Source organism: Pseudorasbora parva, chromosome 13, assembly GCF_024679245.1.
Source record: "Pseudorasbora parva isolate DD20220531a chromosome 13, ASM2467924v1, whole genome shotgun sequence".
Lineage (NCBI taxonomy): Eukaryota > Metazoa > Chordata > Actinopteri > Cypriniformes > Gobionidae > Pseudorasbora > Pseudorasbora parva.
The window spans coordinates 3798096-3810647 of NC_090184.1; the positions used below are offsets into that span (position 1 = coordinate 3798096).

General features: G+C 38.9%; 1 protein-coding gene and 1 long non-coding RNA gene across 2 annotated transcripts; both read right to left on the bottom strand.

The window, feature by feature from the left end:
• Nucleotides 1-2522: 2522 nt before the first annotated feature.
• LOC137038005 (uncharacterized) lies at nt 2523-9159 on the bottom strand. Its single transcript, XR_010897344.1, has 3 exons — nt 8886-9159; nt 8704-8787; nt 2523-3112 (listed from the first exon to the last, which is right to left on the bottom strand). It is a non-coding gene; the product is annotated as an uncharacterized lncRNA (long non-coding RNA).
• A 33-nt stretch (nt 9160-9192) lies between these two features.
• On the bottom strand, nt 9193-10823 carry LOC137038386 (nucleolar protein dao-5-like). The gene is made up of 2 exons (XM_067412897.1): nt 9260-10823; nt 9193-9206 (listed from the first exon to the last, which is right to left on the bottom strand). The coding sequence occupies exons 1-2, from the start codon at nt 10821-10823 to the stop codon at nt 9193-9195; spliced, it is 1578 nt and encodes a 525-aa protein (XP_067268998.1).
• Nucleotides 10824-12552: the final 1729 nt, after the last annotated feature.

Consider the following 12552-nt stretch of genomic DNA (forward strand, 5'->3'; position numbering starts at 1 on the left):
TATTACTACTTTTATTTTTCTTATTGGTGTTGGGTGTTGTTGTTGTTAATAATGTATTAAATGAAAAAGAATGCACAATAGAGGCATTATGATAACGATATTTTGATATTTGTTATAGCATAAAAAGTTAAATAATAAAAGATTTTAAATATTAAAAAATATTTGTTTAAATATTTATTTTTAGAATTATTATTTTTTAAATATGTATAAAGTATTTAAATATAAAACGTATATTAAATATTTTAAAGTGTCATTACTGTAAAATACTAAATGAAATATTGTATTCAAAATGGTATACTGTGTGTGTAGCATATATATATATATATATATATATATATATATATATATATATACGCCGATCAGGCTCCTGTAAGTGGGTGGGATATATATATTAGGCAGTAAGTGAACATTTTGTCCTCAAAGTTGATGTGTTATAAGCAGGAAAAATGGACAAGCGTAAGGATTTGAGCGAGTTTGGCCATATTGTGATGGCTAGACGACTGGGTCAGAGCATCTCCAAAACTGCAGCTCTTGTGGGCTGTTCCCGGTATGCAGTGGTCAGTATCTATCAAAAGTGCTCCAAGGAAGGAACAGTGGAGAACCGGCCACAGGGTCATGGGCAGCCAAGGCTCATTGATGCAAGTAGGGAGCGAAGGCTGGCCCGTGTGGTCCGATCAAACAGACGAGCTACTGGAGCTCAAACTGCTCCAGAAGTTAATGCTGGTTCTGATAGAAAGCTGTCAGAATACACAGAGCATCTCAGTTTGCTGCGTATGGGGCTGCATAGACCAGTCAGGGTGCCCATGCTGAACATCAGAACTGGACCACGGAGCAATAGAAGAAGGTGGATGTTACTTTGACACGCTCCACCTACCTAAGCATTGCTGAGACCATGTTCAGCCTTTCATGGAAACGGTACTCTGGTGGCTGTGGCTCTTCCAGCAGGATAATGCTCCTGACACAAAGCACAAATGCTTCAGGAATGGTTTGAGGATGTGGGATGTGCTGAACTAACAAGTCCGATCCATGGAGGCCCCACCTCACAACTTACAGGACTTAAAGGATCTGCTGCTAACATCTTGATGCCGCAGCACACCTTCAGGGGACTATTGGAGTCCATTACTCGTCAGGTCAGGGCAGCAAAAGGAGGACCAACACAATATTAGGAAGGTGGTCTTAATGTTATGCTTGATTGGTGTGTAAAATATTTAATAATTGAATAACTGATGACAGACTAAGCAGAATCCCAGTAAAAGAGATACATCTAAAAAAAATTGTTCTATGGCTTATATACGGGCATATGAATATTTATTTATTATACAAGTTTGGAACAACTTGATGTTGAGTAAATAACAACACTTTCATTTTTGGATGAACTGTCCCTTAAATGCAACAAAAATCATTTAAGTTGTCCCAACACAAATTAATAAAGCAAACTTCCTTTCTTTAAGTGGATTGAACACTTAACAGTGAAAATTAAGTTAGGATCAAATGTAGCCTGTAGAAAATGTGTTGGTTTAGCTCATTTTAAATCATTAATAAACAAGCAATTTGTTTCTCAGTATAGCTTTTGTCTAATTTTAGTACTTCACCTTAAATTAAGATAATATGAAAAATGATGCCTTGGAAATTAGCTGAAATATAAGTTTATCTTTAATATCTTATTTCAGTTCATTTTAATTTTATTTCAAGCATTGTTTGTTTTAGTCAGCAAAAATAACCCCGTATTCAGGTGACAAAAAAGACAGAAGAAAAAGAGTCAGAGGAAAAGAAAAAAAAATCAAACCTTCATTTTATTCAATATTCAATTTTCTTTTCAGTGTAGAAATAATATCACTCATGAAAAGATTGCAATAGTGGTAAAAGACAGACCACAGCAAATAGGCAAGTTAAACCCGTAATATTTGATACCCACATAATTCAAAATAGCTTTTCATATTTCAAGAAAACCCGTTATGCAAAGCCACCGGTTAAACGTCAGATCACAGACCGAACAGAGAATACAGCGGGAATCACAGTAGGCACAACCAGAGTCTAAAACATGACACCCAATAAAAGATGTCCAGCTCCCATTGTTAGGATCAAGGGGTGTATGAGTTCATCAAACATCCTTCGGTTGCTCATTTCTGAGCATCGTCAGCATTTGGCACAGGAATCCCATCAGTTACTTACATGGGTTATTAATATGAATCAGTGACTGCTGAAAAAGAACAGCGTAACACAGAACCGATGGTGGGTTTGATGAACAAAAAGTGAAAAAGTGCAGCTTGTTTGAGATGTTGTTTGAGATAAGGGCTGTTGTATTTTAAAGGGACGGTTTGAGAGTTTTTGGACTGTGGTGTTGCATTATAAAGGTATAAAATCTGTCTTTGTTTGCTTTTAACAAATAAACAAAACAAAAAAAATTATATATATATAAAAACATACATACAGGCTTGATGAGCAGAAGAAACTCTTTTAAAAACATTAGAAATAGTAATGTGTCCAAACTTGTGTCCTGTACTGTGTATATATATATATATATATACTTTTGGCCTGTAGTGTATGTATATGTATATATATATTTGTTGAGGGACTGAAAAGGGCCAGAGTGAATCTGAACTGAATGGCCAGCAGAAAATATATATATGATTTATACATCTGTAGTCTATGCTAAACTCTAATACTATAATAGAAAGTGCAACTCACATGCCATATAAACAATCAAAAATCAATCCGTTTCCCACAAAACATCAACATATACTTTCAAAAATATGCATAATTGTCTCTGTATTACACAATTCGTCCAGGAATAAAAAAGAAAACGAGGAAACTCTACGACGGCTCGGTAATTAAATGGAAACAGAGGCCACAGAATCAACCGACATCCAGCGGGACAGTGAACGTTATTTCTGTATCTGTGACACTGAATGAATGAATGAAGTAATCTCAGACCTAACATTCCTGACGTGCTATGAGCGGATGAGGAGACGACATCCATGTCTTTTAGTGAGCGTCCCGTACAGCGAATATGAGTGTTAATATACGCCGCATACTGAAGAGTTCAAGTTTCAAGATCACAGTTCAAATGTTTCGATTCATCCACTTCTGACTCGTCTGGATGATTTTCTCACTGGAAAACAGAAGACAAAAAGACAGAACAATTTCATTTTACAATGCAAGAAAATCACAATTTGCAACAGATGTTTTCTGTATTCTTTCATTAACTCTGGTCAGTTATATAAGCAAAGTCAGATGGTTGTACACTTATGATTGTATTTAAATCATATAATGTGTTGCAGTTTAGCCTGACAAGTCAGATCCACATCAAGATGAAGGTTGTGTCTGAGAACACACCATTGACAGCTCAAGCCGAGGGGCGGATAAACGGTTGTCTTTAAAAGTCCCTCTGCATGTAATAGGATAGTAATACAAGTACCCAGAGCAACGAAGGTGAAGCAGAGCTAGCTGACAGATTAAACTTTCGCCGTATCCGGTCGGCTAAACTCAGAACACTTCTTCCCTTCTTAAGAATGACTTCAGTGCTGTTCTTTGTTCTTTTCTCAGAGAAAAGCTCAACTCCAAGTCTTCCAGAGTCGATTTGAGAGAAGCCGTTCTCCAGCTTCTTTGTTTTACAACCCCAAATCAGAAAAAGTTGGGACAGTATGGAATGTGCAAATAAAATAAAAAAGAAGTGACTTCTAAAATTACTCTGCCTTGTATTTCATTGCAGACAATATGAACACAAAATATTTCATGTTTTGTCTGGTCAACTACATGTCATTTGTAAATATGCATCCTTTCCTGTCATTCAGACCTGCAACACATTTCAAAAAAAGTTGGGACAGTAAAGCATTTACCACTTTGTAATGTTGCCATTCCTTTTCACAACACTTAAAAGACGTTTAGGGACTGAAGACACCAAGTGATGAAGTGTTTCAGGTGTAATTTTGTCCCATTCTTCCTGCAAACAAGTCTTAAGGTGGGCAACAGTACGGGGTCTTCGTTGTCTCATTTTGCGCTTCAAAATGCGCCACACATTCTCTATTGGAGACAGGTCGGGACTGCAGGCAAGGCCAGTCAAGTACCCGTACCCTCTTCCTCCGCAGCCAGGACTTTGTAATGTGTGCAGAATGTGGTTTTGCATTGTCTTGTTGAAATATGCATGGACGTCCCTGGAAAAGATATCTTCTTGAAGGCAGCATATTATGCTCCAAAATCTCTATGTACTTTTCAGCATTAATGGTGCCTTCACAGAAGTGCAAGTTACCTTTGCCAAGGGCACTGACACAACCCCATACCATGACAGACCCTGGCTTTTGGACTTGTTGCTGGTAACAGTCTGGATGATCCTTTTCTTCTTTGGTCCGGAGCACACGGCGTCCATTCCTCCCAAAAAACACCTGAAATACTGATTCATCTGACCACAGTACACATTTCCACTGTGTGATGGTCCATCCCAGAGGCCTCCGAGCCCAGAGAAGTCGACAGCGCTTCTGGACACTGTTAACATAAGGCTTCCTTTTGGCACAGTACAGTTTTAACTGGCATTTGTGGATGTAACTACGTATTGTGGTACTTGACAAAGGTTTGCCAAAGTAGTCCTGAGCCCATGTGGTGATATCGCTTATAGATGAATGACGATTCTTGATGCAGTGCCGCCTGAGGGATCGGAGATCAAGGTTGTTCAGCTTAGGCTTGCGGCCTTGTCCTTTACGCACTGAAATTCCTCCAGATTCCTTGAATCTTGTAATTATGTTATGCACTGTTGAATGTGAAATATCCAAATCTCTTCCTATCTTTCTTTGAGGAACATTGTTTTTAAACATTTCAATAATTTTTTCACGTATTTTTTGGCAAACTGGCGATCCTCGGCCCATCTTTGCTCCTAAAGGATTAGATCTTTCTTGGATGCTGCTTTTGTACCAAATCATAATTTCAATCACCTGTTGACATCACCTGTTTCAAATCACATCACAATCACATCACATTAACCCTTTTACCTCATTACTAGCCCTAAATTGCTCCTGTCCCAACTTTTTTTGAAATGTGTTGCAGGTCTGAATGACAGGAAAGGATGCATATTTACAAATGACATGAAGTTGACCAGACAAAACATGAAATATTTTGTGTTCATATTGTCTGCAATGAAATACAAGTCAAAGTAAATTTAGAAATCGCTACTTTCTTTTTTTATTTGCGTTTTCCAAACTGTCCCAACTTTTTCTGATTTGGGGTTGTACAAGTAGCAGAACCGCCACAACTCTGCCGTCATAATGTTAAGCCCCGCCCACCGACTCTATACATGATGTGATTGGCCTGACCAGAGCTTGGTTTTTACAGCTCACAAGCCAACGGAGAGTTGCTAGACGCCCTGACTGGAAATTACATTTGCTTTCACTAGGGAGCGTCCAGATTTCTAGGCTAGTTGCAGTTCATAATTATGTTACATTCTGCTTTTTACTTACTTGCCATAGCCGAGTTAAAGGTGCAGTATGTAACTTTTCCGCCCACTAGAGGGCGCCTATTCAAAACAAAGGTGTAGTTTGATGACGCCAAGTTTGAGCAGAAATCATGTTCATGATGTGATTATTAACGTTACTGTAGTGTGAAGCAGAGCAGCACAGTGTTGTGGAGCTAAGCGAGGCCGCTGGAGCGATTGTTAATAAGATGAACGCAACACACACGCAGGCACTAATGAGGAATATATATGTCTATGATCGCGCCGGTATTTTGACCTTACTCAAAGGAAGTTATGGCCTCGGGAATACTAGATGAGATTAGTCTGATATGAGGTTAAAAAAAAATACTATAATTTTCAGCAGTTTTGAAATGATGAAAGTGAAGATTGTCTCGTATTTATTGAAAATGTCCAACAAGTCATGGGGGAAAATAATGTTATTCATAATTTCATATTAAATAAATAGCACTATATGAAAATAAGTATCTAACAATGAAGATACATCTCGCCATGATATTTGTGTATTATTAAAGGGTTACTTCAGCGATTAGCATATGGCTTTGTATCAGTAGAAACCCTGGAGTATATTCAAATGATTGTGCTTTCCCCCCTCATATCCCCCTGAGACGAGAGATTTCTGCATTTTATTTCTGGAAAAATTCCTCCTATGATGCAAATTGATGATATTTGCATCCTAGGAAGAATGTTTGCCCAAAGGCTAAAGACTACAGCCAGCAGAGGGAGCCATTTCCGCATGTTTTGAACCCGCGCATGGGGATGGAGATCACACTCAGAGCTTAGCTCGCAGCTACAGGCACTCATTTAAACGGAGATATGGTGAGCAATGTAAGTCTTTTAACTTCTCAAATTAATTTCTATGAAAGTAAAGTTTGCAAAGGCATGAACTGAAACGCGCCAGACTGAACTCGCGTTGTGAATGTATGCCGCGAGTGTAGTCGCAATTACCTCAGCTCTCATCACAAGAGCTCATCAGCTCGTTTATCTCACTCCTGCAGTTAGTGCTCAGTGCTGTGATACTCGCGCGGTGACTCACTCATTATATTGAACACACACGTTCAGTTCTTAATTGTAATGTCTGTTCTCTAACTCAGTCACAGTAATCCAGTAGTGGTGGCTTTGGGAATGGCCTCAAAGGGCAGCGAAGCATTCTGGGATTTGTAGTCTTTCATCCCCATGAGACAAAAATACATTTTCTGTCTTTTCACAGCCTAGAAGGCACCAAATTCAAAAATAATTTCACATTTCTACTTCATTGATGACCCAGTTTAAATACAGGTTCATCTTCCCAGCGCTGAAGTTCCCCTTTTAGAGTTTTTTTAACTTCATTTTTTCTATTTCACACCATAGGTACAGTTTACGGTACATTTACGGTACAGTTCAGTAAAAATGTTTTTTTTTTTTTTTTTATCTGTGAAACTGATAAAGATAGTGACCCCTTAAATTCTCTAAAACATCAGACTTCACACTACATACATATATTTATTTATTCTTCAATATGGTGTACAAAAAAAAACATTTTAACCCTGGACTAAACTGTTAAACATATGACAACCAGCATCTGGTTATGGTAACTATTGACGTGTTGCTCACGCTATAACACTGCCTATTAACCATGAACATCTCTTAACTCTTTCCCCGTCAGCATTTTTTTTTTTTAAAGTTGCCAGCCACCGCCAGGGTTTTTGACAATTTTCACAAAATTTAATAGCCCATAGAATATTTTGTTTAATGAATATCTGAGCAAGCAATATATATCAAAATAAAGAGCTGACTCTCTACTTTTAAACAAAAAAACCCGTTTTATTCTAGCTTCATGCATTCCTTTTTGAATATGGATAAGTTTCATAAAAAATAGCAACATTTTGAACAAAAAGCTGAGAAAATCCAGTTTTTGTGAAAGACCAGTGTCCAGATCTGTGTCCAGATCAGATTCAGAGAGGATCTTTAACTGTAATGAACTACAGAAAATACCAGTACTGACTAGATTCCTGAGAGGTCTAATGCGTTAAAATCTCAACAACAACAAAAAAAAGGCAGTCATTTTGCAAATTTACCAACGAGTGTGCTTGAGGAACTGAACAGGATGTGGTTGAAATTATGGGTCGCTCACGACACGCGGCTCTTCTGCATTCTTCAGTTCCTTGAAAAGTCTAAGTGTTGCAAATCATTTCCAGCAGCTCTGAACACACACACATTACGAGGTTCCTCTCTATATCACTGCACGCTTCTGCAAGGCGGTCACACAATGATTTGGTGGACAAAAGCTTTTCAAAAATTAAACACTTTTGTTAATTATATTAGTGTTGTTAAACTACTGAAAGGGTTAGTTCACCCAAAAATGAAATGTCTGTCATTAACTCCTCCCCCTAATGTCGTTCCACACCCGTAAGACCTCCGTTCATCTTCACACACAGTTTAAGATATTTTATATTTAGTTTGAGAGCGTATGCAAGTGTATGCACACTATACTGTCCATGTCCAGAAAGGGAATAAAAACATCATCACAGTAGTCCATATGAGACATCAGTGGGTTAATTATGATATATGAGATATCAGTGGGATCTATCTAATGTTAGTGAATGAGATGAGGAGCAGGATGAGGAGCAGGACTGAAGCATTAGAGGTAGATGGACTCGATCTCCTCATCTGTGTCTGATCATCTCTGATCATTAATCATCATATAAATCTAATCTATCTAATGTAATTATCCACAAATAAGGATACAGTATTTTAAAAATTGTCATATCATGTAATCATGCACAAACTGAACTTGACTTGACCATCTCTGAGGAAAGCTAGGTGAGATTTTGATACAGCGAGAGGGAAGACATTGATGACAAAAGGAGAATGCGTATCGCTATCTCTACAGGAACTTATGTGCCTTTTTAGCACACATTTGCAAATGTAAATTATAGCGGTCTGAAAAAAATTATCAAGCAATTTTTTTTTTATCGTGCGATTAATTGATTTATTGACTATAACGACAGGCGTAACTACGAGTCGCTCAACATACGTCATTTACTCAGTTTACTCATTAACAACTTATTGGTTGTAGGTCTATCCAATCGAGGTCTATCAAACTTTCCTGGTTCGGATGAAACGCCCCAATAATCACATTCCAATGTGAGCAGTATCAGACTCATATTCTGAATTGAGTATGAACACGTCAGGCTAGTTGATCGCATGAATGAAATGTATTTTTTAAATAAATTAACCCTCTGTGTGTGCATATCGCTACTTACATGCTGGTTGAGTTTTTGGTAATCTGAGGTTTTGGGTCTCCGTGTGCCTCTTGATCTCCAGCCCTCAACGACAAAAGCAATTATCTGCATGAGAGGGCGAAAGGAATTAGAAGTCATTGCAATTTTGTCATCTTTAAAAAGCATCAGTAAAAACTGAAAAGCATCTCTGTGGCGCCACTCACCTTACGCTTGTTGTAATTGGCGATATACAGCACCGCCACCAGGATGATGGCACAGACCAGATAGGCGAAGAAGTGGCTGCTCTCTGCGGTATGTGGTATCTCACACTGGGCATCCACCTTTTGCTTTTTGTTACTGCCCAGGTTCTCAGTTTTGTGGTCAGCTGTACCCTGTTTCTCTGACTGATCACCAGGTCCTTTATTGCCACCATTATTGTCTTCTTCATTAGAGTTGACCGCTTGACTGTCTGTAGGGGTCTTGGATTCAGTCTGATGACCTTCAGCATTTTTAGACTTATCTGTATTTTGGTCATCCGTGGATGGCTTTTTTACAACAACCTTTGAGTCATCTTTACCAGTTTTAGAGGATGCTTTACCATGGACAGACGTTTCATGTGTCCCTTCATCTTTTTTAGCAGGTTTAGCGACTGTTGGTACATCTTGTTTTTCTTCAGTCGTCTTGTCTTTTATGTCTGATGTTGATGGGTTTTCTGAACCACCTCCAAGAGCTTTAGGGTTGGATTTTTTACTCTCAGTTGTTGAGGTCTGCTCTTTGTCTTCATTTATGTTTTTATCTGTCTCCACTGAGTTTGAAGCCGGTTTAGGTGGATCACCACCAGCTTTATTTGCCACTTGTCCCCGCTTATTGCTTTTTGTCTCAGTTGTTGCGACCTGTGGGTTGGTGTCTTTGCTCTCAGTTGGTAAGGTCTGCTCTTTATCTTCATCTATGATTTTATCTGTCTCCACTGAGTTTGAAGCCGGTTTAGGTGGATCAGCAGCAGCTTTATTTGCCACTTGTCCCCGCTTATTGCTTTTTGTCTCAGTTGTTGCGACCTGTGGGTTGGTGTCTTTGCTCTCAGTTGGTGAAGTCTGCTCTTTATCTTCATTTATGTTTTTATCTGTCTCCACTGAGTTTGAAGCCGGTTTAGGTGGATCAGCAGCAGCTTTATTTGCCACTTGTCCCCGCTTATTGCTTTTTGTCTCAGTTGTTGCGACCTGTGGGTTGGTGTCTTTGCTCTCAGTTGGTGAGGTCTGCTCTTTATCTTCATCTATGATTTTATCTGTCTCCACTGAGTTTGAAGCCGGTTTAGGTGGATCAGCAGCAGCTTTATTTGCCACTTGTCCCCGCTTATTGCTTTTTGTCTCAGTTGTTGCGACCTGTGGGTTGGTGTCTTTACTCTCAGCTGGTGAGGTCTGCTCTTTATCTTCATCTATGATTTTATCTGTCTCCACTGAGTTTAAAGTCGGTTTAGGTGGATCAGCAGCAGCTTTATTTGCCACTTGTCCCCGCTTATTGCTTTTTGTCTCAGTTGTTGCGACCTGTGGGTTGGTGTCTTTGCTCTCAGTTGGTGAGGTCTGCTCTTTATCTTCATCTATGATTTTATCTGTCTCCACTGAGTTTGAAGCCGGTTTAGGTGGATCAGCAGCAGCTTTATTTGCCACTTGTCCCCGCTTATTGCTTTTTGTCTCAGTTGCTGTGACCTGTGGGTTGGTGTCTTTGCTCTCAGTTGGTAAGGTCTGCTCTTTGTCTTCATCTATGTTTTTATCTGCATCCACTGAGTTTGAAGCCGGTTTAGGTGGATCACCACCAGCTGTATTTGCCGCTTGTCCCCGCTTATTGCTTTTTGTCTCAGTTGTTGCGACCTGTGGGTTGGTGTCTTTGCTCTCAGCTGGTGAGGTCTGCTCTTTATCTTCATCTATGATTTTATCTGTCTCCACTGAGTTTGAAGCCGGTTTAGGTGGATCAGCAGCAGCTTTATTTGCCACTTGTCCCCGCTTATTGCTTTTTGTCTCAGTTGCTGTGACCTGAGAGTTGGTTTCTTTGCTCTCAGTTGGTGAGGTCTGCTCTTTGTCTTCATCTATGTTTTTATCTGTCTCCACTGAGTTTGAAGCCGGTTTAGGTGGATCAGCAGCAGCTTTATTTGCCGCTTGTCCCCGCATTTTTTTAGGACTTTTTAGAGAGCCACGTTTACTTCGCAACGGAAAAGGGCAAACTGAAAAATACCACAACAGCGAATCACAATAAAGTCTTGGGCCTAGCACACAGTTACATCGCACTATTCTATCACAAACAGCAATATTTTCTTAACCTTTCAACATTTTATCATGACTTGTATAGGATGGCATTCAACACGAATACAAAGTACATTTTTCACATATCTGTACTTTACCAGGGTATCCGCGGGGTCTTGAAAAGTATTAAAAGGTGATAAACAAATTTGTGAAAATTAAGACCCTTATAAAGTCTTATCACGGCTTTATAAAGTCTTACATTTTGAAAGTATTTTGTTCAAGCTTTATCAAAAGAGTTTGACTCCAAAAATTATTTATGAATATATTTATTTTCATCCCCATAAGTATTAAAAAACAACGGGGCTCTCTGTCTGAGATCGGTTCGGAGCGCGCGCGCCAGAGATGGAAATTAGCACCGCCACCTGCCAAATGCGGCTGATTTTGAGTTGTGGCGGGTAAACTCGCTTCACCTACCGAGCTGTTTCACCTCTTTGTAAACTTTGCATGCGAGTGCTGCCGTATGTGCGCATATGACTAGTCGTTTTCTCCGTCATCACTCGCGTGAAGACGCACTGTGAGACTCGCAAATATTCACTTCTCTTTCAAGTCTTGCGCTTAAACGGACAAACTCACACAAGAAGTATGTCAACATGTCCATCTTGACGAGTATTGTAGCAGACATAGTATGTATATAATATGCCTTAAGTGAACTGTATAGTATGCACATTCGAGAAAGACGAGCATATCCCTGCATCAGGTCTTAAAGGCGCAGTAGCCTTTACTGCTGCCGGAGTGATGTCCTTATATTTAGTTTGACATTAAACAATGCTCTTGATTGAATAGCTTTTGTAAGTTTAATAAGGATTAATCTTTAATTTAAACAGTTAAATATGCAGTTATTTTACATTTGATTACTTTATTCAATTTCTGTACCTTCTGCAGGCCAGTAGGCCTGTGCATTATTATTTAATGAACACATGAGCGAGGTCGAGTTAAACATTTTAGTTTGAATTTTAGTTTTCGGTTTTCAGCTTTGGTTTCTTCTTTTTTGTTTAGGCCAAGAATTTTTATTTCGGTGCATCCCATTCTGACAATGTTCTGCTCGGTGTGTCGTCAACACGCTTCAAAGATGCCAGAATGAAAAGTTTCATTGTTGGGACTAAAAACCATACAACTGGAAGCCATAAAAGACCACGAATCATCCAAATGCCACATCCAGGTAAAAAAAAAAAAAAAAAGAGCGCACGGAGCCCTACTTATTTAATGAAATGTATATCAGTACATGTTTTGTGTGTGTATAAGAGAGATTTGTTCATTTTACTGAACGAGATTCAAAGACCCGAGTCCGCGAAATAATTGAGACTTGAGATTAAATAAACTGCTTAAGAATTGTAGAGCTTGTAGTATTAATTTTCACATGCAGTTACACATTGTCAGTTAAAAACAAAAAAGTGGCTGGTAAAAACATTGAGTGATAGACTTTGAAAAAAGTTAATTTCCATCCCTGGCGAGCGCTGTCTACAGGTGACGTCATGTATTTTGCAAAATGCTTAGTTAGGTGATGTGTTGCCCTCCATACGTTGCGAAACATATGCAATATAAGCGGTCTTGTAATGTAAATTGGTCTACGATAGAGATTTTAAGTCTTCATTCGACT